This window comes from Miniopterus natalensis, chromosome 10 (genome assembly GCF_054644295.1).
Source record: "Miniopterus natalensis isolate mMinNat1 chromosome 10, mMinNat1.hap1, whole genome shotgun sequence".
Lineage (NCBI taxonomy): Eukaryota > Metazoa > Chordata > Mammalia > Chiroptera > Miniopteridae > Miniopterus > Miniopterus natalensis.
In genome coordinates this window covers 52,182,855-52,209,271 of record NC_142090.1, presented here as the reverse complement: position 1 = coordinate 52,209,271, position 26,417 = coordinate 52,182,855, and the positions used below count along the sequence as shown (strand labels likewise).

Genomic DNA, 26,417 nt, shown 5'->3' with positions numbered 1-26,417 from the left:
TTTATATGATGACTATTGAGTAATCGTGGATGTTTTGTAGTAGCTACATTAGTCTGCTTTAGGTTGAAAATAATGTCAAATGAATTCAGTTTGTCAATATTCTCTTGAAAGTCTAGAGAAATTTTGAAAAATATTCCTTAAGATGTTAATAAAATTCTCCAACTCTAAAAATACATTTGACATTCATTGAAACGTAATGACTATAAGGAGAAAACATGTTAACATGCTTGGTCTTTCTTGTTTTCAAGAATATTTTCACTAAGACATTTGAGTAAAGTTAGGTGAGTATATAAATGTTGATTCCATGTAAACTAACTTGAATTTTATTAGTGTACTCAAGTTAAATTAGTTAAAAATTCAATCACATGTTATGCAATTGCTAATTCATGAACATGATATAGAACAGATGTACAGAGAGTTAAATTTGGTGGTCTAATTAAAATATTGGCTTAAGTAAAATGATGTGTATTTTCAGTCTGGCAAATTGAATTTTGTCAGGTTTTATTTTCCAAAGGGAAATGAAAATATATTTTAAAGTAAGTAAACTCTATTTTTCCTTACTTATTGTGTTAACTTTTAAAATTCTTCAATAGAGTATATATATTTTTCCAGAAAACTTTATTTTGAGAGTTTGCATAGATAAGACAGCTGGACAGAGAAAGGTAAGAATAAGGAGTAGAGCAATTCAATAGGAATACGGGGTGCTTGGTATGCTATTCATCACCGTCATTTCCCAGCAAGAAAATGAAGAGAAATATAAGACACTCACGCAGAACAGAGCCCTTCTATTATCCTGATGTTGGGGGGAAATATCATTTGGCAAGGCACTTTGGCTGCTGTGCCTCCACCCTCTCTTTTAACTGACTTTATAATTTTCTTCAGCGTTTTCTACACTGCCTCTCAGTGCCACTGGAGAGCAGAGATACCCCAGTTTCTCTGTCTCTTAAATATTTTTTCCCTTTTGCACTTGAAGTAAAGAAGCTTCTGTGTCAACCTTTTCCTTTCCTCTGACAATAGCCTTCCTTCTTCCAAGGGTAAAATATAAAATATGGTTTTATATGCCTATCCATGTTCTCATATCTGAAACATTTGTCAGACTTTGGTAGTCTATAGAGATTGATCAATACATAGATTCAGTTTTATTTCTGGGATAAAATTTTGAACCAAAATTAACAAACTGTCACCTCATCCCCATTCAACCTCCTCAGGTAGGTCTGTTTTTCTCTCTAATCTCCCATTTTCTTGTTTGTAAAATGAGATGAGGGCATCTTCTAAATGTAAAATTTGATATGAATGAAGTAATATTGTCTACCTCACAGTCTTATTGTGAGAATTAAATAATCTCGGTAAGAATCTTAATAGCCCGGCTGGATGTGGCTCAGCGGTTGAGCCTTGACCTAGGATCCAGGCGATGGGGCTTCGATTCCCAGTCAGGGCACATGCCCAGTTGCGGGCTTGATCAATGACTCATCATTGATGTTCCTATTTTCTATCTCTCTCTCTCCCTCTCCTGTCCTCGCTCTGAAATCAATGAAGATTATAAAAAAAAAAAAAAAAAAAAAAATCTTTATAAATATAACACCATGTATTGAGTACATTTCCTTGAGCCAGATGTTTTTGGTCATTTGTTTCGATGCTCATAACTTCCCACAGAGGAGGAATTATTGCTTTCATATAACAAATGATGAAAGTAAAAAGAAGTTAAGTTGCTTCTTCAGGCTGCACTCTAAGTGGCCAAACTTGGGCTTCATGGTCCAAGGCCAAGTTCTTTCCATTATGAGGTGCTTCTTTCCTGAATGTGGTAATATGTTATTTTGTAAACGATAGTGCCATATAAAGAAATTAATGATGATGGTAATAGCTGTGCCTAAGCAGGCATATTCCACATGAATCTATGCCTTCCACTGCTCTTCCACTCTTTTTTCTAAACTCGATCTTCATCCTCAACTGTCTGTAGACATCTTCCTGTTCTCTCAGTTCATCAGTCTCTCCAGACCTTACTCCCTTCTTGACGCAGTGGAAACCTCACTGCAGTGATATTTACAAATCACCGCCACAAACTACTTTTTTCTCTGTGTGTTCACCTTTCTGATTTACTAACCCTGGTTCATTTGAACCTGTTGCTGTCTCCACTGCTGCTCCCAAGCTGCTGAGCATCAGGGACAATGAAAGGATGTTGGTTGTCACCATTGTTGTTTAGATGAGCTCACTCATATGTTGTCAATCATACTTTCAGTCCCCTATTAGCTGCCCTTGAATTTTCCAAGTCCCTACCATTCTGGAGGTGGGAGAGGGGGTAAAATAATGTAGCCAAAAGAATATAGGCTTTGAAACCGGACAGATGACATTTCAAATCTGGGGTCCGCTACTCACTACCTGTGTGCCTTTGGGTCAATATTTAACATCTTTGGACTTCCGCTTCCTCATCTGTAAACTTAAGTCTCTATTTTAATATGAAGCTTGCCAAAGTTGTATGGATTGTCTGAGATATGATATCTGAGGGAGCGGATGCCCTAAGGACTGGTACATAGTAATGCACACTTGCTGTGAACTTTTTTCTTTCATATTGTCTCCAGTGTTGACTTCCTAGTTCTTAACTCTCAACATTTGAAATGTCTTCCTATTAAAAAACAAATGGAGGCCATAAAGTAAAAACCCAAAACCTCCCTGTCTTTTTACTTCTAAATTTAAGTATTTGATGCTACCTTTTCAACTCTGTCTCAGATAAAGACAGCTCTGAACTCTTCTTTCCAAGGTTACTTTTTCCATCTATGCCCTTTATCATATCTCTTACCTTCTTCATTACTTTAATTTGTGTATATATATATTCATTTTTTACTCTCTGTCCTTTCAGTACACAAAAATATTTAGACTTTTCTACTCTAAAATAAAAATTACAAAACAAACAAAAGTTTAGCCTCACATCTATTTGGTCTATAAGCTAATTTCCTGATTTTGCTCACTCTAGAATTTCCTATGAATTATCCTGTAGAGTCCTTGAAAGCATAGTCTGTATTTGCCATCCTAATTTCTCAACTTCCATTTGGTTCTACTTCCATTGGTATCCCTTTGCTAAAATTGCTCCCATTACAATTGCTTATGACTTTCTACTTGCCAAATAAGTATCTCTTTAACTCCTCAATTAATACTTCTCTGCAACATTTGATGGTACTTAATTTTTGTACAGAAGCTTTCCTCTTTTAGTTTTTAGGACCATTACTTTTAAAATTGTTTTAAAGTTCTGAATAGTCTGCCTTCCCAGCCCTTTACATTTTGGTGATGCAGAAATTCTGTGCTTGGTGTGTGTTTTCCGACAGTGCATGCTTTCCTTGATGTTCTTATTAATTCACATGGCTTTCTCTATTATCTATTTGCTGACTCAACAATCATCCCTGGTCTTGACCTCTATCCAGCACTCTGCATCCATATTTCTTACACCTACTGAAAAATTCACAATATAATTTCCTAGAGACATTGTGAAATAAAACAATTTAATAATAAAACTCTTAAAATTCAGGTTGACAAAAGAGGGAGAATCTTATGACAGGAAGAGGAGTTAGATCCTACACTACCTTTATGACTCCCCTTGTTTTAAGAGATCAATGAGGCAATCACATTTTGTGCCATGTTTAGAAGGTACTGTATATTCTCTCACTTGCTCATCTCTCTGCTCCTGCTGATTCTTTACTTTAAAAAAAAAAAAAACAAGAACCACCTCATCTTTATTCTCTGCTTGAAAAATTCTAACTCATTTTTCAAGACTGAGCTCGTACATCACCTCCTCTGTATGCTTATCTCAGTGGCCACCTGGTAAAGTTAATTACTTTCCCTTTGCATTTTCGTTGTACTTAAAAACAAACTTTAATTATTAATTATAATTGCTATATGAATGCCGCTGTGTCTCTAAGGAAGAGACTGTCATTTCTATCTGTGTTACTTCATGGCCCAACAAAATCTGATAGTAGTCATTGAAATCATTCACTAAAAAGATACGAGCATTAGTATCAGGTTCATCATTTTACTTAACCTAATTATTTATAACATACTGTTTGCCAGACCTTCAACTATTTCCTGAAATTATATGAATCTATAAATGATGTTGCTGAAAAAATTTAGTGTTGGGTTAACTTTTTAAATTTAAGGTGAGATATGATCAAACATTTAAACATTAAATATATTTGAATATTTTTATCAATATTTATTGATAACTCAAGATCACATATATACCTGCATATGGATAAATGTATATGTTTATATGATGACATTTCCAGCTTCTGGATTATTTTTTTTAAAATATATTTTTATTGATTTCAGAGAGAGGAGGGGAGAGAGAGAGATAGAAATGTCATTTATGAGAGAGTCGTCACTGATCGGCTGCCTCCTGCACGTCCCCAACCGGGATCGAGCCCACAACCCAGGCATGTGCCCTGACTGGGAATTGAACTTCGATCTCCTGGATCCTAGGTCAATGCTCAACCGCTGAGCCACACCCAGCCAGGCTGGACTAACTGTTTTTGACAGATTCTTCTTTTCTACTACTAAGTTCTTAATCATCATGTAGGTTTTTACCTCTTACATAGTCTCTATAGTGGACTGCATTGATGGCAGTTCCAGGAGCCTTCCTGTAGCTCAGTTGGCATCAACTGTAGCTACGTCTACCCGGGGCTGGCCAAGTGAACTTCTGCTTAGCTCGAATTAGCCAGCCTTGGTTGTGAGTCGGAGGAGGCAGCAGCTAGTCTGTTTTGCTGTGGTCCTGCTATGGCCTGTGCCAGTTCATGTTAAATATGACACTTTATCTTTGTGGTGATACTTTCACGTTGCATAATTTTTCTATTATGTGTGGGCCCCCAATAGGCTCTTATTTTGGGTTTTTGTTTGTAAACTGTAGTCCAGCCTTTGGGGTTCTGCTTCTCGCTTTGCCTCCTTTAATCCAGTACCTTCCTCCTTGATACAGGAATGCCAATACCCTGCTCTTTCCCCTACTGACTTTTCTATTATTCTGAGCAGTGACTGGATGTCTCTTTGCTTGTGAGCCTTCCTATCTTGGTTGTGTCTAATCTCATGGGTTTTTCTGGCTTTCCCATCATGCGTTTGCTACAAGCCCCTGCTCTGAGTCTCATCTCTATAATTCCCTCTGATTTCCCCAGTGCCTTATATCTACATCCTTACAGCAACTTCTCACTTTTCATTATTATCTTATACTACCTGTCCATCAGTTCCTTACTGGTTTTTCTTTCCAAACTAGGCCATTTTCCAGGCTCAGTCAGATCAACCCAGCTTTCATTACCACCCCAGGCTGCAAGTCTCCACTGACTCCGTTTCCATCAACAACAGTGCTCCGTCTGGTCTTAAAAAAAAAACCAAAAGCTTCTCTTAACCTACTAAATTTTGAACTTGATCAAAGAGTAAATTATCAAGCATAAAAATATTTATAAGAATATACTTGTGATTGATTATTCCCTTGCAGTAGGGGAGGGAAAATCAGGAAGAATAAAACAGGAAAAGGAAAATTTTATGTTTGGACAACATTGGGCAATTAAAAAATTTTGTATTTAAATATGGGTGCATCATAAATTGACTTAGAACACAAGTAACAGAATGAGAAAACATTTATAAATGTTTATAATTCAAATATTATAAAATATCCTAAACTCTGAAGTGTCTATAAATTATTAAAAATATATCAAGAACTTAATAAATAAACAAATCGTGGACATCAAGATAAATTTTCAAGAGTGAATACATATGCTATTAAACATATAAAATGTGCAAGCTCTTTATAATCAAATAAATGCAAAATAAAATAAAGTTCATTTTGGTCTATGAAAATTACAAAAATTTCAAATGCATTTAGTCACTTGTGGATATCTGGAGACAGGAACTATTTACACATCTTTTTCTGGTGGAAACATAAAAATATACAAGTTTTTGTGTTTGTTTATTTTAAAGTATTATTATTATTTAATTCTACATCCAGTATAGTTTACTTTTATTTGATACATGTATTATAAATTTACTCTATGAATTTTTACACATGCATGCATTCTGGTAACTACCATTACTACTAGGAATTGAAGTCAAGTTTTACGACCCCCTCCCCAGCCCTTGGCAACCACTGATAGTTTTATAATTTTGATAATATTATTTAAATGGAATCTCACAGCAGGCAAACTTTGAGATTGGCTGCTGTCACTTAGCATAAAGCATTGGAGGTCCATTAAGCGGTGTGTATCGCAATAGCTTGTTCCCTTTCATCACTGAGGAGTGCTCATAACACTATGTGTCCCAGTGTGCTTATTTATTCACATATTCGGGGCTTTGGGGTCATTTCCAGTTTTTGGTGATTATGAATAATGCAGCTTGTAGTAGCAGCTCAAATTCTAAGTTGAGCCCCAGAATACACACCCTGTGTGACCCCCTCCCCTTGAGTGGGTGGGACCCCTAATTGTTCTTTCCTATGGTGTGATGTGAGATCGCACCCACGATTAGGTTATGCTATGTGGCAAGGGGGAAGGGATTTGGGGATGCAGTTGTCCCTAACTTGCCAGCAGATGGCGATGAGAGACACCCCAGAAGGAAGAGGCTATTCTTGGTTAAGCCCCCTCACCAGGCTTCTGAAGAAGGCACTTTCCCCACTGCCCAGCCCCTGGGCCTGCTGGGGCCCGCGGCAGCGCGGGAGCCTGAGGGCGCGTGGGGATGGACCGAACCCTGGACCCTGGAGCCTGCTGCTGCCCGGCTCCCTTCGCTGTCCCCACGCAGAGGCTGCGGGCTGTGGGGCTGGCGGTCAGCGAGCCAGCCCACCCAGGACGCCACACAGCAGGCTGGGGTCTGCAGACGGAGGCCTCCCAGCGCCAAGGTCCTGCTGAGGTCCTGTGCGCAGGGGACCTGTGCGCCCCAAGGCTGTTCCGCCGGCCTGGGCCGGTGACCGGCTGCCTGGGCCATACCTCGGGCTTCTCCACCATTCAGAGGCAGGCACCACACATTCTGCAGTGAGAACCGAACCCTGCTCCCAGCCTGTCCTTCCTCAGCCCCCTAGTCATCTTTATCCTTGCTCTCCTATCATCACTTAATATTTGCTTATATTAAGCAGCCCCTGTTTAACTTACTGTATGATAATTTGTCTCTTGATTGGATCCAGACTTGCACAGATAATAACCTATTCCCTCTGCCTCATAGGAACCAGCTACTTGCTGAAATTACTAAAAGGCTTTTACCTAAGGGAAAGCTTGCACCAGCGTATGCTGCTAAGGAGGAGAGGGCTGCCATATGCTAGAAAACACAAGGACGTTTTATTAGCTGTGATGCAACCAGGTTGGAAGAAGGTGCTTAAGCTCAGATAGCACTGCCCGATAGAGCCCTGCCTCCCCATGGGAGACAGAGAAGTTTCTGGCAAATTCTCTCCACCTTGCCAGGAACCTTGGAAAGGAATGAGGCCACAACACCTTACTTACATGATATAGAGGTTGGCCTAAACATAACATTGCATGCAAAAAGGCTATAAAACAAACCAGAACAGACAAAAACTGACCCTCAGTGTAGCAGCTTTGGCAAACACAGGGGGAAGAAAACAAACCAGTAAAGAAACCCTGCGTTGATGGTGTTTTCCTTCCAGGATGCTCTGTAGGGCTCCCACCTCTTTCCCCTCAGGTGATAAATCACTGCTGAGATCATATAAAATTTACGTCAGCTCAGTATGTGAGAGGACAAAGGTAAGAGGAATCAAGAGACACAGACAGGTAAATGGAGAATGCTCACTTCATTTCAAGGCAAAACCAGGCCAGTAGACACCTCTTCACTACAGTGACATCTACACAAAAATCCCCGAATGTCGGAGCTAAAGAAAAGCTTTTGCAGCTACAATAGCATAGGACTGGAGATCAAAACATGCCTGGCTTGCGGGGGGTGCAGGAGGCAGCCCATCAATGACTCTCATCATTGATGTTTTTATCTCTCTCTCTCTCCCTTCCTCTCTCTAAAATCAATAAAGACATATATTTTTTTAAAAACTAAACAAACAAAAAAAACACCCATTTTTTTTAAAGAAATAGAGAAATAATGTAATATCATTTGACACCCAAGTAAAACTCATCATGAGCTCTATGAAATAAGATCAAAAATGTTGTAAAGACTGGAAGAAAATACAACATGGTTTCAACAGTGGTTGTCCTTAATAGCAGGATTATGAAAAATCATTTTTTACCTTTATGTTTATATTCTACATTGTCCTCTATAATGACATATTTATTTAATATGTAAGTAATGATATTGTTTCAGTCATTTGTAGTCATACAAGTCATTGCCTTCACCTTTTTAAGGAATTCAAAATACAGAGACAAATTAGAAGTATTTCTTCAATATTTCCCCAATCTCAGTCCCTTCCCCAGACTAAATCACCACCAGCCCTTTGGATTGTGTCTGTCAGACCTCTCTATTTCTCTCTCTGGGATGACACAACCAAGCTGATGATAGTGGTTCAGATATCAATATCTATCTATCATCTATCAATCTATATCTACATATCTATATATCTATCTATATATCTATCTATATATCCATATTCATATCCATACCTATACCCGTATCTATATCTATGCCTATATCTATATTTATCATCTATTCATCTTTCTGTCTATCCATAATAATTCCACACCAGCAGGCTCAATCCCAGTCTCCTATCGGCTGTCTAATTTAGAACAAGACACTCTTCCTCTTCCTGCCCCAGTGTCCTTCATAAAATGGAGCTTGTAGTAGCACTTCGTGTATAAGGGTGTTGTGAGGATTGGATTCATATCAGTAAACCACCTAGAGTAGTGCTTGGTGAGTAATAAACGTTTTGTAATTGTCCACTATCAGCATCACCACCACCAACAGCATTCTCATCATCTGACATCTTATTTCTTTAACTTCTCCGCTGGCATCCACTGTTGCCATCAGATGTCCATTCACAAGTCTGAATTCCCAGTCCTAGCATGTTTCTTGATACCCTATATTGCATTTCTAATATTCCCTGTCATTTAAAAAGTATCCAAATTTGTTAATCAGACACACTCTTAATATGCAATGTATCATTTTCTTGAACACCTTTTCTTTCATTCCTTTTTACTGTGCTTATCACAGTTAAAAGAGACTGCTCTTTCCTTTTTCATGCTTCCAACCTCAACATTGTATTATGAACCTAGCTTTTCTCTAAGTTAAATCAGTGGCAAAAATCCTTTCAGCTGTATCTTTAAACTGTCTTTCCAGTCCATTCAATCCTCAGTTCCTCTGCCAGAACCACTAGTTTCCCTGAGCACCGCCACTAGCTTCCTTACAGTTTCCACTTGCTCTTCATTCCAGCTGTTTCTCTGCTGTCAAATTAACCTTGTTAAACAATAGGTCTTTTTAAAGCATCCATGCTTTACCCCTGCACATCGAGTGAAGGGCATCCAAATGCTCTATCTCAGAAAGCCCCTGTCTTTCACAGCCTGGCTCTAATATACTTTCTCACTCTTTTCTCCCTCCGCTTATTGAACTTCCCCTGTGCAAGTTTGGTTTCCTCCAGTCAGAGCTACTCACTCCTTTGTCACTCAGCCCTTCATCGAAGCCTTGAGTGAAATGTTTTGTCCTTCTAAAGTGCCCTCTGATAGGAGAGTGGCAAGGACACTGGAATTACATCTTCCTGCCACTGGCTGTGTGAATTTGGATAAGTTTAATAACGTTGAGCTTCAGAAATGTTATTTGTAAAATGAGGATAAATGTATCTGTCTCATAAGGTTGTAATAACAATAAATAAACAACTAAACAATGTTCTAAGCACAATACCTGAGATGTGGTATTCCTAATATAAATCTTAATCCACTGATTATTTTTGTTTCCTTAAGAAAAACATCCCAGAACATCAGCACTGTCTCCCTCAGCCCAGACCACTCAACCCCAAGAACTAGGTTAGGTTCTAATTTCCTGTTCTCCTAACTGTTTGTACCTCATCATAAGACTTTTCACATTGAGGAATTCATTATATTAATTGTATTTCCCTGCCTGGAGCCCAGAAGACACAATTCCTGTCCTGTGTTGATCTTTGGAGGATCACTACATTTAAATAGGTATCTTAAAGATTTGTGACAAGCAATAAAGAACATTTAGGCAAGAGTGTCTTGCAGCTTAAGTGCTCTGAGCATCTAACACAGCGCTGTTCACACAGCACTAAAATGTACATTGAATGGACGTGCACACTGAAATGATGTCATATGGAGCTTATGTTTGGTACTGTGGTTATTCTACATTCTGTTATCTTTGGTCATGTGGTCCTAGTAAAACATGCTGCTTGTCTCTTAATTTTATTATATTTCTAATTTATTATATATCTCCAGGTATGAGCCTCAAGAATAGTCATACAGAAACATGCTAAGGATATGCTCAACCCCCTTTTCACTGTTGTGTAATAAGCTAATTTTTGTGGTTTGGGAAGAGTGAGATGGAAGAAGAAAGGTGGAACACACACAGTCATACTCAAGACTAGGTCCTGGGACAGGGTTTTCCCATTTCGAGTATCCAGCAGAAAGACTGGCAAACATAAAATCAGAAAGGGTTTAATTGTTATCGGCTTAGAAAATAATTTTGGAACACTCATCTCTAACTATTATAGGTTGCTACAGTGTGGATACATTTCCTTATAAATGTATTTCCTCTTTCCATGAGAAAAAGCCAGGAATCCCATAGCCCAGACTCCTCTGACAACCATGAAAGACTTTACACACTAACCCTATTTTCCAAAATTTCCTCTATTGATGCTACTAACTCCAAGAGCTATATGGTTCCAGCCAGGGCCGAATGGCAAATCACTTATTACAAAAAGTGTCCTTTCCCCTGCAGCTGTCTAGTTCTTACTGTGCAGATGGTGGATTTATTTTTCCTTTTACCAGCAATTCTTTTCTTCCTCACACAGGACTGTGATCCTTTGTGATCATGTATGACTCAGTCAGCAGTAGGAACACTCATAGAACTGAGGCGTTTTCAAATGTGTCCAAGTGAAAGGGAACAGGGACTCAGAAATGAGGAATTGCTCTGAAGGCTGTCTGCATATTAAAAAGGCGCAATGACTTCCTTCCCATCAAAAGTAGATATTTATAGTTTTATAAGAAGCATCTTTGTCCTAAAAAAAGAATTTGGATTCTTGCTTCATTGTGTGTGGTCAGAATAACAGTGAGAACAGTCAAACCCAGAGAAAGTGGACAGGAAAAGCAGTGCAGAAGAGAAATCTAGACCTTAAAGCTAACTTGAGTCAATGCGGTTCATTTCTTGCCCTGTGTAAATGTCTAAATAATGACCTCCATTCTTCAGTTTAAATTTTTGAAAGTGTGCATAAATATTTATTCATGATTATTTCTAGCATTCTCCTATTTCATATTTTAATATTAATGTTAAATCAGTATTAAATTAATAGTAAAGAATAATCATAATAATATGTCCTATTTAATATTTTACACATTAAAATATATAAATGCTTACTTTTATTATATATACACATATAAATTATATATACATATATAAATTATATCTATACCATATATTTGATCTAAGAAACAGGTACAGTTCAATCCAATTACTTATTGATATGCTGTGCCAGTTATTTTATCATACAGTGGATAGAGTTCAGAAGTTTACACTGAACAAGGGTTTACTGCCACCAGCTTTTTCCCTACAAATTCACCCTAAAATATCTGTACCAAATAGTATGTTCATAACTGTCCAAATATAGCCATACATAGTTATATTCACTAAAATTTTTGGCATTTTATTAAGCAGAATATGAAATTATTAAATCTAGACCATGATGCCAATTACTGCAAAACTTTATTTTCATCAGCTTTCTACTTATAATTCTGCTTTGAATATTGTGTAATTTGTTTAAGTAAAGAGATTCCAAGTAAGCAACTTGAGTAATTTGGTATGAAATGCTGTTTTAGTCTCAATATGAATTGTAAACTTAAAGTTGGAATAACCAGCCCGGCCGGGCATGGCTCAGCGGTTGAGCAACAACCTAGGATCCAGGAGATTGTGGTTCGATTCCCGGTCAGGGCACATGCCCGGGTTGCGGGCTCGATCCCCAGTAGGGGGTGGGCAGGAGGCAGCAGATCAATGACTCTCTCTTGTCATTGATGTTTCTAGCTCTCTTTCTCTCTCTTTCTCTCTTTCTCTCTGAAATCAATAAAGATATATATTAAAGAAAATAATGACTACTGTAAGTGTATAAAGACAGAATATACTGTATGAAAAAAAAAAGTTGAAATAGCCAGGTAGTCCAGGAAGGGATTGACTAGACATATATGATAAATTTTCTATCACATTAAACTTGACTTTTTACAAAATCAAACAAAGTGATGATAAGGTAAATGAATGAAATCAGTATCCATGCTATAATTATTATAATTATAAGAAAACTGATGTGCTCATCTTTCAAATAATTAAAATACCAATTTCTTAATCTCAGAACCAGATATTTATTATAGTATGACATTTTTAAACATGGCCTTACAGGATATTTCCAACTAATATTGCCAAACCATTCAGCTACTCACATTCATAGGCTTGTTTAGGCTTATTTCAATCCCCTTCAGTTATTCTTATTGGTGAAAAAATTGTCTCATCCTTGGACAGGAGACACCTCTTCAAGTTGGCATCTAAGTAGTTTTTCAATGGCCTTTCATCTTCATTTCTTTCTCTGATTCTCACAATAGTCATAGAAGAAAGCAGCACAGAAATATTATTTCTTCTTTATCATAAGTAATGAAATTGAGGTTGAAAGAGATTAGTTATGGCACTTGAGTAAGATCAAATCAGAACCTTTCTCATCTCCATTTTGGATGAACTTTTTTGGAAAACATTTTGACTCTTATTACTATTTCTATTCTCATTGTTCTTCTTCCTCTTGTCTTTTTACTAGTTTGTGAGAAAATAGTATCAGAGACCTAATTTTATTTCTGCCATTTAAATAATGCATTTGTCTAATGTGATTCAACTATTAAAATGTAGTTACTAGATATTGAGGTATAGTTAATATATTGACTGATGAAAAAATTAGCCTGCTATATTGCTATTACTTGTTGTCACCTGTTTATTTTGGCTTTGCTATTGACAATCAGAAGGGCTACTTTGCTTAATTTTTATGGGGTTTATAATGAGCAGTATGTATCATGCTTCTTAAGTTCAATATTAACTGAATACTTGGAACATAGTAGGATTCTTGAGTGTTTGTTGAATTATCCATATATACTTAATCACAGTGCAGTGGGGATAATGCTGCAGAGATACATAATGTAGTCCATGAGAGAAGTTTTGCCTGAAGGAGTCTTGTAGAATATCAGTAAAGCCATTTTCAGCATCATTTTCCCATTAACTAGGAGTTACTGTTGTAGAGCAAAGGAAGATTGAATTCCCTTTACCCAAAGGGGAAATTCAATTAAAGAGCTGTGGGTATTATCATGCAAAGAACTTTGAAAAAAGTCTATCAGATTGTGCTGAGTTTCAATTGGATGGTGGGAGTCATGAGGGATAAAGCCTGAGGTCAAACCGTGAAAGTCCTGAACTGCCATTCTAGAGGTTAAACTTGATTCAATAGCCACAAGAAAACACCAGTGTGTTTTTTCAGAGGAAGAACAGCATTATTACATTTGAGAAGATGATAAAGAAGAAGTAGGCAGCAATGATGATGCTGTTTTCTAGTAAAAGCAGGCTTCAGGGCAACGCATTTATTCAAGTTTGAAAAGCATTTGCTTCCAATACTCTTAGTACACCCAGACATATATACCCAGGTGGACACAGCTATCAGTGTAGAATTTAAGAGAATGTTGGCATAAAATTAGGGCACCTAGGGTAAGGAGGAGAATGGAATCCTGAAGTAATAATTAAAGGATACACAAAAGAGAGGGAAAGATTATTTTGCCTTCAAATATAGGTTTAAGCAAATATTTATAATTCAGCATAAGAATATTAAGTTAGAATTTTACTTGGATGTATTATATGCTTTTAGAAGATTTTTTTGCTAGCATCTGCAAGCTATTTCAGTAATATTAAAAAGGAAATAAAATGTTGGAACATATAATTAAATTAATAAATAATTTAAATAAATATTTTTCTCCTTTAAAAAAATGTTAATATACATTTTCAAACCTTTAGTATGCATTTACTGCCTTATAAAAGGCAAACCATGCCCAGCAACACAAACATATACACCCCTCTCCATTTACAATGGTGGGTAGGATGGGTAATACTATAAAGTGAGTATGGAGCTAGAAGACATTCTGAGATTTGCAGAGCCTCACCCTGCCTCTGGTTTCCTCACTCATAAAAAGGAAGTGATATTTGTAAACAATATTACTGACCTTGTCTCACTTCACAGGCTTATTTTCAGGATGAAATAAGATGATGTATGCAAGAATGCTTTCTAAATTTTAAAGCATTATACAAAGTGTATTATTTTTAAAGAAAAAATGTGGAAAAGAAAGCAACTAAAATGCAAAACTATTAGCCTTAAAGTCAAAACATTTGCTAAAAACTTTATTCCCTTTTTGTTTTTTGTTTTTCCTGCTTGTTTATTCAGTCTTTGGGACATGTTTCAAATATGTTTTAATAAATGTTTTCATTGCTTGGCAGATAAAAGAAAGAAAACAAATGGTAAAGAAGCAAGTTATACTCAAAATTAATTTGTGATACAGATTATTAAATAGCTACTTGGTAAAGAATTAAAGTGCCTATTATGGTTATTTATTCTAGACATTTATGTACCGAAACTGCATCTTTGTTTGGTTTTCATTGTTGACAGCTATATGTGTATGAGCCTTGTGTAGTTTATGTTTTCTCTATTAGAAATAGCTAATATAATAGGTGATTATTTGTTTTGTAGTATTTTTGATGCTCTAATTTACTTTTGACATCTTTCAGACGTGAAAATCTCATTTTGTTTACTTGGCATCATATTTAACACCTGGTATGCAGGGACTCACACCTATTGAAAATAGCTTAGAGTAGGCTTGCTGGGCTCTGAGGGCTTTCCTCGAGGCCTGAAGGGGAAAATTCTCTTGGGAAGATATACTATTTATTCTTTACACACATTTTGTCTGAAAAGCACAGGTGTCTGTCCACATTTGTAATCTAGATGTCCTGTTTTCTCTCAAGCACAGGAGGATCTATTGAAAAACTTCTCCAAATCACACTGAAACAAAAAGCACAGCCCATGCTGTTAAAGCTCGTAATGTCTTATAAATTTAAGCCACGTTACTCAGGCAGAAATTCCAGCTGTTAAAACATAGATAATGGAAAGCCAGTGTAAGTCATGACCAACATTCTCAATAGGGTTAAACACCAGCATTACACATCACTTGAACCATAAACTGGATTGCTTTGGGGTCATTGACAATGTCATCATGCCTCAAGTTTTCTGGTTGGTTTGGTTGCTAAATTTCACTTCATGGAAGAAAAATCACATTACTCGCTTTTCAGTATTTTATTGGATTGTGCACTAAATTATATACTGCATTTAAGATCACAATGAACTTTCAAAATAATGTGAGAAACATTATTCTTGAATTTGTAGTTAATTCTGAAGTTATCTGGATCTATGCAAAATAAAGCAATAAAAGTTTGGAATTTGCCTGCTTTCCATCATAGTATCAGTACTACTCAGTATGGTACTTTCCTTGTATTTCTTTTTAACAATTTTCAAACCTCAGTTGTATAAAATTGTAAAAATAATATATTGAGTCCTGAAGTTTAAGATGAATTGGATCAGTGTATCTTTCTGTCATATGTAGCTTAACGAGGTAAAGAAAGCCTCTGTTCTAAAATCTTGGAACAAAAGCTCAATGAAATTATTAAAAACTGCTGTCAACTTAGTTGTTTGAAGACAATTAAGAACTCAATCTTTACTCTAAATTCAGTATTCAAGTTTCATTGCCATATACCACAGAATACCTTTTTCTCATGGAAAAAAAAAATCAGTCATATGGGAAAAAGAAAGCCTTAACTAACAAATGACTGTACCTCTCTGTCTCACCTCCATATTATGTCCATTACATGATGCCATTAATAAGGCCTTGGGGACAAAATAAATCATCTTTATAATTCCTCAACATTTTCTTTTTAATAACTACCATGAGAAATTAAATTATGTTATATTCATCCTAAACTTTAATATATTAATCCTGGCAAGAGTCCATCATAAATTGTAAAAGTATATATAAAAATATATTATCTTCAGTGACTAGCTGGGGAAATTAAGAACATATTACTCTTCCTTTAGTTGTTGTAGCAACTTAGTAAGTTTTACTAAACCCAATGACACTCAGAATATAAAGACAATGGAACCATGATGTTGCTATAGAGGCAGCCCCAAGAAAGCTTACACAGCGTATCACGGCAGAATAATCTGCATAGATTGTCTAGTTCAAATCAAAATACCTGGCCACAGCTATGTTTTGTGAGTTGTTTGAGATCCATCAGTAAATAGTCAAGGGTCATGCAAGAAAGGAGATAAGAAAACAATTCGTTTCTATAAAGGTAGTATTTGTTTAAATGACATAAACAGTTGTGGATTTATGTGCCAGGTATTTTTTTGATGCAGGCGATCAAAGATAAATGTCGCATGGGCATTTCCTCAAGGAAACCCCACAAACCAGTAAGGAAGAGAGTCAAACAAGCAGACAATTATAATACAGAGAAGCAAATGATATAAAAGAGGGTTTCATATGATGCTCTGGGGAGACAAAAAGGGAAAGGAATCCATACTAGGTCAGGCAAAGGGGTCACATCACGCCTCCTGCCAATAATAAAGTCTGTGCTTAATTTTTAATATTATAGGGTCATTATTATTCTAAACACATTGATGGACCCAAGTAAGAGATATTCAAAAACCTTCAAGTAGTTCAGAATAGCTGGTGCAAAGACAGCAAGAGCAGCAATTTACAGATAAAGAAGTCCTGCCCTGACAGGTTGGCTCAGTTTTTTGGAGAATCATCCTGTACACCAAAAAGGTTGCAGTTCTGATTCCCTCACAGGGCACATACCTAAGCTGCAGGTTTGATCCCCAGTGGGGGTACATACAGAAGGTAACCAATCAATCTCTCTCTCTCTCTCTCTCTCTTTCTTTCTCCATTCCTCTCTCTCTAAAACCAATAAAAATATGTCCTCAGGTGAGGATTAAAGGAAGAAAAAAATAAGACCTATGTTTAAAGTCTTTTATATAAAATCCTAAGGACTTTGGAATTTGTTCTGTGGAGGCTATGGGAAATCAATAAAAGATTTTAAAGCAGAGAAATGATAAGAGCAAATTCATATTTCTGAAAGAACTCTGGCAGCAGTGTGGAGAATGAATGATTTTTTGAGACAATTTTAGCCATTAAACAAGTAAGTGAGAGGCAGATACTTGAAATCTTCTGGAGGTGGGTGGGAAGGGTTCAGTCTAGGGGTACCCAGGTTTGGCCTGAGGCATGGCTCTCTGAGAATATGTAAGTATTCAATATTCAATGCTCTGTATTCTCAGCATCAAAGTTGAGGTTTCGTAAAAGAGTAATTATTTTTACAGACTCAAATAGATTTATATTACAGGGAATCGTGCCTCATACATAACTAAAAATTCTGTGATTATTAAGGGTTGATTTAATGGTTTTCAAAATGTTAGCTTTATAGGCCTTGTGAATAGTTTCCTGTTGATTCGGCTGATTTCTCTTGAAAGTTGAAGACACTGATGTGTCGGATAGTTGAAACTTCAGACACAAGCTGAAACTCACAAATCAACAACAGGCTCAGGATCCTAGATTATGCTTTATACTTATGAAAAACTATGACTTTTCTAAGAAATGATGACTTCATTTACTTCATCTAACTCCATAGTTCTTCAAAATCTGAGATTCTCTTGATCTTAGGATCCTTACAGTTTGCATTTTCTGTTTCACACACTTGACAGTTTAAATCTAAGTGAATGTGTATCGTACTTGAATAAGTAAGAAATGGACTTGTTTTTCTTTTGCAATCTCAATTTTAGTGTTTGAGGTGTCTAATTATATATATTAGATAAACCCACTTTATCAGTCATTAGAGATCAAAAGTTGATTATCACAAAATGTTGAAGCTATAGACAGTTTTAATTTAAGAAAGCAGTTCTACTAAGAGAGCAGATTCTAAAAGTTCTCATCACAAGAAAAAAAATTTTGTTACTATGTATGGTGATGGATGTTGACTTATTGCGATAACCATTTTCTGACATATGTGGGTATTAAATCATGATGTTTTACACCTGAAACTAAGGTTACATGTCAATTATACCACAATTTAAAAAATAAACTAAAAATTAGAAGAAAAAAAAATTAAACAGTACAAAAGTGTGCAGTGAAAAATATATCCCTCCTCCCTCTGCCAATAAGGGGAAAAAAGCAATTAAGTATATCCATTCAACGGCTTTACATCCAAATGTTTGGACACTTGATTATATTAGAACATATGTAATGTGTATACCCTACTTATTTTTCCAAATTTTTATGTAGTGACAGTGACTAAAGGGGCAAGCAGGTGTTATATTCACAGACTTGATTACTTCCTCCCCTGTGTAATGCTATGGATCTGTGTCACAAATTTAGATGAAACTGCTTGGGCATAAGTATTAGCTGGGCTGATCAAAAATTATAACTCATTTAAACAATAGTTTTCTTGTCATGTCATTGCAAATGTTTTATCTGTGGGAAGTGAACACACAAATGTCTCAAATGATTTATTGGGACCCCTACTCTCTACTAATTGTGTAAAGTGTCTAAATAGGTAAAAAAAAAAAAAATTAGCTTAAAATATCAGTTTAGTTACACTCTGGGTCAGGAGAACATATTTGTTCTATAGGCTATGGTTCAATTCCAAGGATCTGACTGGAGGCTTGCAGGGGTCAGGTGAACTCTGAATTTACCAGAAAGATTTTGGAAAGGCAGAAACAGAAGGGTGACTTTAGGATATCATAGAGAGAAAGAGGAAAGTATGTCCAGTAAGAATGGCAACGTAAGGACAGAAACGATAAAGTGGAGTAATTAGGTGGCTAGGAAAGTCAAGATCAAGTTTGTGAGAAGTGCATGCAATTCCCGGCAGTTACTCAGGACTCTAGGATTGTTTATAGGTTCATGATTCACATATGGGAAGACTCATATATGCCACAATGGGCAGGGTCAGCAAAACTCTATTACAAAGTGCAATTAGCCTTTGAACAACGCAGGCTTGAACTGCATGGGTCCACCTATACATGGATTTTTTTTTTTTTTTTTAAATCAAGCATCAGCTGTATTTTTAATTTGTGGTTGGGAATCTGTGGATGCAGAGGACTGGCTCTAGTTCTACGCAGATTTTCAACTGCAGGGATGTAGGGAGGTAGGTGCCAAATACAATTTTTTTCTACTAGGTTTTCAATATTAAAGTTTATTGTCACTTTTCCAGGCTAAATTTTTTTTATCCAAACTATCTATAGCACAATTAATGAAGATTAATTATTAAAAAATTTGCTAATGAAAATTTTGAAATCCAAGAACATTCTAAGAAAATTTCTGTGGTTGTGTGCTTGCAATAGGAACCAATAAAGTGGTAGTTTTTCATGGAAATATTTATTTCAATACCTCATTTGTGTAAAGCTAGACTGAATTATTGCTCATAGTATGACATTTATTTACACATATTCAAGCAATTATGCAGTAATCATTCTCTGAATTATTAAATATTAGATGTCTATACAAAGAATATGTGATGAAGAAGACAAGTGATTGGAAATAAATATTTCAGATTATTGATGGAAAATGTTATTGTTTTCTTTTAGACTTTTCAAAAGAATCAATAGTGGTCTTGTGGAATAAAAGCCCATTTTCACGTTTATCACTGAATCTTCTTTTTAGTACCCTTTTTTCAGCAGGTTTTCATTCCTTTAGAATATTTGACTGACACATCTCAGAATAACTAATACTGTCTGATCAAGTGATAAAAATCGCAAATTTCATTCATTTCATCACCTGCCTACTTTTTAGGAGGAGCAAGAAAAACCATATTTGTCTGCGAAACCCATACATTTATTTATAAAACCCAGCTTGTTCCTAAATAACTTGATGTTACTCTCCAGTGCCCTATTTACAGTACCCATTTTGTATATAATTAAGGTTAATATATTTATTCAAGCAATTTTTATTAAAGTTGGTACAAACATAATGGTGTTTTTGGTTTTCTTTCAAGGATCCCCTGTTTCACCTGGAGTCACACAGGTCTGAGAAAGGAAGGGGCAGGTGTCCCTTTGATCCCAACTCCTCCTTCATCTCCACATTAATTGGTAATTATTGCTGCTGCAGATATCAGGTGGTAGTCGTATCGATTTTGAAACTTCAGTTCTATTCTTTAGGTATTTCCTGATATATGTTGCCTTGTCATATCTATCTGTTTGTACTGGGAGCGATGATATTAAATTTCAAGCCATGCTAACTTGAGCCAATTTGACTGTAAAATAAGTGCAACTGCTTTTAAGTATGTGTGTCTCATTCTGAAAAGACGAATTGTCACTTAACACCTGATATAGGACATTTTGTATTATGCCATTTATTGTTCAAAAATTCAATTATATGAATATTTTATAAAGATAGAGCTAGAGAAACTAAACTATTTTAGCATACGTTAATCCTTTATGTTTTAGTTACTCTATGATTTTACGGGAACTTTTAATATTCTTTTCTTGGTGCCTTTCTGTGTATCAGTAGAATTCAACAGAAAGTCTTCCTAATTGAAAACTTCAGTTATTTATATATATATATATTCCTGCTAACCTAGAATGTAAACTATAGAAGTTGACCGGCTCAACTGACCACTAACTGCCCACACTGGAATAATAGAATAAGCTGGCATGTCTGTAGATTTCAGTTTGATTCAATTTAATTAGATGAAGTACCTAAGGACCTTACTTAATACACAGAAAAATACTTTTTTTCTCCTTTATACTATTTGGGTTTTAAATGGCCCATTTGTTCAAGTACTCCAGCTCTGTGATGGTACAGACAGATGGCCGAGTTCCCAAATGTAGGACTGGAGAGGGTGATCCCTGGTGATTAACTTAGGTGCTATTAGGAATCGTCAGTGTGGAGAGGTTCTGATGTAGGTATAGTATGATGTACACATTTCTGTTATGTCATTTGCAACACTTAGAGTTACATACTAACGTAAGGCCCGCCTGTTTACAGAAAATGGGACTGTGTAAAAAAGCATGTAGAGACTTCCTATTTTAAATAAATGGTAAAACTTAATACTTCCCACTGACAATTAAGCAAAATATCTTCTGCTTGATTTAGAGCTGGTATAGATGTGTCTGTGTATTCTAGACTATGTGGTCACTGAACTTATTCCAGACAATTGATTTTGATGGGTTTTATATCTCACTCCCTACACTCCCCCATCTTACGTTGAGTTTAATTAAGAGGGAAGTTTCTTTATTTCAGCTTTACAATTTGGAAGAGCTGTAAGATGAGAATTTTACGTAGGAATTGTTTGTCATGGGCTTGAATAAGCAGATGTGATGTTTTAAAGAATATAAAATAGTAAAGAATATTTTTAAGATCTATCGAGTTCCTCTATTAACCTCTGTGTGTGTACACGTGTGCATGTATGTGTGCAAACAGAATATTGAGGAGGGAGGTCGTTAATATGGAAGAGTGTTGCCTACATCAACTTAGACTAAGCAGGAATCAACACCATAGGGATGTGAATGCAAGATTCATAAATATTAGAAATTCCTAGTCGATTGGCAGCATATCATTAATTTACATGCATTTGATAGACTCGTACAGTTTTTTCCTAATGTTTTATTAATTTTTGGTTGCAGATATTTAATATTTGAATATGTCTGAATGAGAGATACTTGCTATCACGTTTCTTATCCATACAATGTCTTGTACAGAAAAGGCCTCCTATAAATATCGACTGAATGGAACACTCAGTAAGCGAACAAACAAAATAAATTTGGGGATATTATTTATAAGAATGTTGCAAATGGTATCGAAAGTCAAAAGTCACACAGTAATTGTATAGGGAAATCCTAAGAAGATTAGAACATCATTTATTTTTAACATTTTATTTAAATTAGTAAAAGTAATTTCTTTTGCCACCCTGCCACTCACAATTCAGACTCCCTGGAGCTTGCTTATGCATGAAACCAGAAATTTAAAACTGAATTTTTTAAGAGGGGAAATATTACTGGAGGGACATTTCCAAATGAGTTTCATTGAACCTCCAAATCAAATTACACTCTGCTGAAATGTGAAGTGCTGGCCGTCTGGGTGGCTGTTTCACTTATTCAGGAGAGAAATCAAATCATAAGGGCTCCAAGCTAAACACGAGGGTTATAGAATGAAACCCCCAAAGAGAAGAAATAAAAATATAATTCTTCACATTTATCCACTAGCTTTCATCCCAGAGTACCTTTGAGAGATCATTCACTCACTGTGGAAATGCAGCAGCCACAGGGATGGAAACCTGATAACCTATGTCAGCCGGCAACTCTTTAAAAAGGGAACAAGTAGAAATAACTTACCCAACTGAAAGAGCAGCAGGAATTTGGGCTGAAAAAAAATGGAGCTACCTGAGTTGGAATTTGGCAAGCTCAAGGTAGCTTACTCTGACAGGGAAAGAATGCAATAATGGGGTGTTTTCTGACCACACATGTTCTCTGCCGAGGGTTAGGACAGGACTCCAGCAAAAAGGGGACCATCTTTAGGCTGTTCCTCCTCCTTGGTTTCTCTCTTAATCATAGGTCACACTTAACATTTGATGCCTGCTCACCTTAAGGTGCACTTTTATGATAAGAAAAGAGAAAACTGGAGTTTGTAACAAAACTCATAAAACTAACAAGACTCAAAGAAAAAAAAAATGTGCTCGAAAATCAGAGACTTTCTTATAATTTCTTAGCCTTAGATACAGTTTTTATTTCACTTACCTTACATTCCATTGGCATGGAGTGAAAGCTTGCTGTAAAATGGAATAAAGGATGAAGATTATTTGCTAGGTGAAATACAAGTTAACGAATACCTTTTTATTGAACAGGTGATTTAATTTACTAACAAAGTGTTAATAACATGATTCTATGTGAAACAGAAGTTAGAGAATAAAACAGCTCCTTATTGAGCTATGTTCTGTATGTTCAGAAACCAATCAAAGTGAAATCACCTATTAATTAGGCTTACTCTTCAAAAGTCACTCGGTATTAACATAACTTATTTTGGTGGCATGTAAGTTCATATCTCAGGAGTAATAATTCTACATATTTAACCACATTTGCCCCCTGCTGTGATTACTACTATTATATTTAAAGTAGGTTTAAGTATACAAGACATTACAACCTGGTTTGAAAAAGATTGCTGAAACAATGAATAGTTAGTAAATAAGATGCTACATTACTTGCCTATACCTTTCAAGTCATCCAAAGATACTTAGTATTTAACTTGCCACTAAATTGGTAGGTTTGGTGACTGGCAAAATAAAAATTTAGGACACATTTTCTATATATTTTTTGTCATTTGGGCCGGGAGGAGAAACAATAGCTCTTTTTCATAATTTATATATGATGTATTGCAATATCCTCCTTATTAAGTTGCTACCACCTTCAGTAACTTCATGATTTCCCTTACACTTCGCCTTCTCAGCTCTGTTGCCATGTTTTTAGCACATGTCATTCTGGGCTAGATTTGTATTATCAGCTCCAGGTGTAACAATACCTACCATCCCTGAAGCGCCTAAGGTATACTAACATTCATGTTACATGTTTCTAGTTTTAGGGAGTAAAACTGCTCTAATTTGTCGTGTACCTTTTAACTTTGAAAGTGTGAGCTTTGCGGTTGGGATATTTTTAAGATACCTCTTAAAGACTTACTAAAAATTATTTCAATAAATAACCACAAATAAGATATTCTACAGTCACTAATTTTTTATGCTTTTTTTTTGGTGTGTACTATATTACTTTTTTTCAGGAAATAAATCCACAAAAGTTTACGGCCACTGAAATTTTTTTCCTGCACTCTTATGTGTAATAATGAGACCTTTGTAGTCACTATGTCTCCTCATTACCAATTCTGTGAATTGAAGGTCAATGTTGATTGAATGAGAGGGAGTTGGAATACAAGCAGGGAAAATTGAAGTGATTATTTTGAGCTCTTAATAACATTAAAACTTTTTAAATTAATAAATATTTCTTTGAAATCAATTCCGGGCAGAGTTATCAATGAATAGTTTTCCCACAAAATAGGACTTAATAGTATAGAAATATAAATTTAAAAATCTAAATGAAGGTAAAATATGCCTTCATAATTACAACCCCCACAAATGTAACAAGTGAATGTGCTGGCTTGTTTCTTGAATTCATCTCAACTCTCTAGTAACTTAGACTTCAAGCTATTCCCTTACCTTGTTTCTGTGCCTAAAGAATATCTATAATTTCTTATCGAAAACTGCTGCTCTCTCACATTTGGCAGAATGCCAGTTATCCACATGCTTACTGTTGCTTCTGACCAGAACTGTGAGTCTCGAAGGAGCTATTTGAATACTTTGCTTAAAGTTTCTTCAAAACATAATAAAAAGTTAGAAAGAAAAAAGTCCTACTCTTCAATTCCCCATTGACATTCCCTCCCTTAGGAACCTGATTTGACCATGTTGGTATCCATGTCACTGGTTTGCCCCCAAGAAAACTGAGTCCCGCCTTGGGTGGCAGCAGATGCAAAGGAACAGGCTCAGAAAGCACCTTCTGGACGCTGATGGTACCAGCTCTCTGCCAAAACGACACAAACAGAAGCCCAGACAACTGCGTAACTAAAAGCAAAGCGAAAGGCGTCCTTCCCACTTTCTCCAGCTTTCTAAGCGATATGTGCTGGGGGCTGGGACCATGGGTTTTATGCGTCATTTTGATCCACCTTTGTCTTCCCAAGTGCATTTTGTTTCTATTTGCAGTGATGCCTGTCACAGTCATTCTGCAAAACAGTGCACATGAAGTAGAATAATTTTCTAACAGAGTTATACAGCTCAGTTATGAAATGAGGCCTTTAAATCGATCTTTAACTGTGTGCTTTCCATGAGGCAGGCATATTTCACATCAGATTTGGAGACATTTACAGCCTAAAGAGAAGTGCTTAAGTAAACCATAAGGAGATAAGCAGGGCATGAAAAACTACTCTGAATTTTTTGCACTAAACCGTTGAGATCTGTATGCCCAACGGTGAATAAAATCTCCAATTGATTAATAAAATGTCTGTGAACAAAGCTATTGGTAAGTTCCATAAAATGTTAAGGGAATGCAATACTGTTAACTAAAACTTCAGTTAGACTTTGTATTATAAAAAAAGGAGTTGTGTACAAAAGTATTTTAATTATGCATTTTAACTTAGAATTATTTACAGTGGAATTGTTTTTGCTTATTGCCAGGAGTCAAATAACTATCATTTTCTTTCATATAAACAATTTAGTGTAGACACAGTTTTTTGGGGGGGCTGAAAGTATTAAGGACAAATAATAGAAGAAAATAGAATTCTTGTGTTCATGAATTAAAATAAATAACAAGGCTCCTTGAGGAGCAAAAATTCAAAATAAAAACAACGAAAAACCTCTCTTAACTGATATAAATGCCTAATTGGTTTTTTTTCTTTTGATATTTCTCCCTGGAGCAGTTTTGAAAAAATCAGAATCTTATTCTGAGTTTTTCTTATTGTATTTCTATAGCTTTTTTATGTAGACATCTAAAAGAGGTTTAGATATATTCATTTATTAATTCATTATGCCATTCATTGATTTGACAAATGTTTATCAAGCATTTTCTGTATCCCAGATGCAGTACAAGCTACTGGGGACAAAAGAGTGTATAAGACACATCAAGAAGTTTGCATTCTATGAGGCACAATGTCAAACACATACGGAGTTAAATAAAATATAGGAATATGATAGAAATAGGCATGGGGCTGTAGCCGTACTAGACACCACGAAACTAACAAAAGTTTGGTCGTGGAAGGATTCATGGAGAAAGCGGGCAATAGCCAGGTAAATGGGAGGTGAAGTGGAAAGGAGGTGAAGAATTTCAGGCCAAAAAAAAATGCAGGAGGGGTACAGCAGAGAGACCATAAAAGCTTAGCAGGCTCAAGCAACCACATGGAGATCTCCCTGATCCTACAGATACTGAGACCATTGGATAGTGAATGGTTTTGCCAAGGTCAAACAGCAGGTTTCAAGCTGGAGGCTTAGTTTGCCAGGTTTCGGGTATCTGTACATAGAGACTATTGTTGAGCATGACAATGATAAGTTACATTCACCTGTCAAAATACCCTGCAGATGTGTTTTATTTTTTAATTATAACCACACCTGACCATCAAAAATTAACGTAACAACAGTTATCAACAAAAGCCAGTGTTCAG

At 36.0% G+C, this 26,417-nt stretch overlaps 1 protein-coding gene across 1 annotated transcript in view; it reads left to right on the top strand.

Annotated features, from left to right (window-relative positions):
- Window positions 1-26,417, top strand: part of SEMA3E (semaphorin 3E) — a 224,982-nt gene that overhangs the window by 154,270 nt on the left and 44,295 nt on the right. The window contains exon 5 of the mRNA XM_016199833.2: window positions 20,224-20,317. Within this exon, the coding sequence (XP_016055319.2) occupies window positions 20,224-20,317 (94 nt within the window). The remainder of the gene's footprint in view (window positions 1-20,223; window positions 20,318-26,417) is intronic.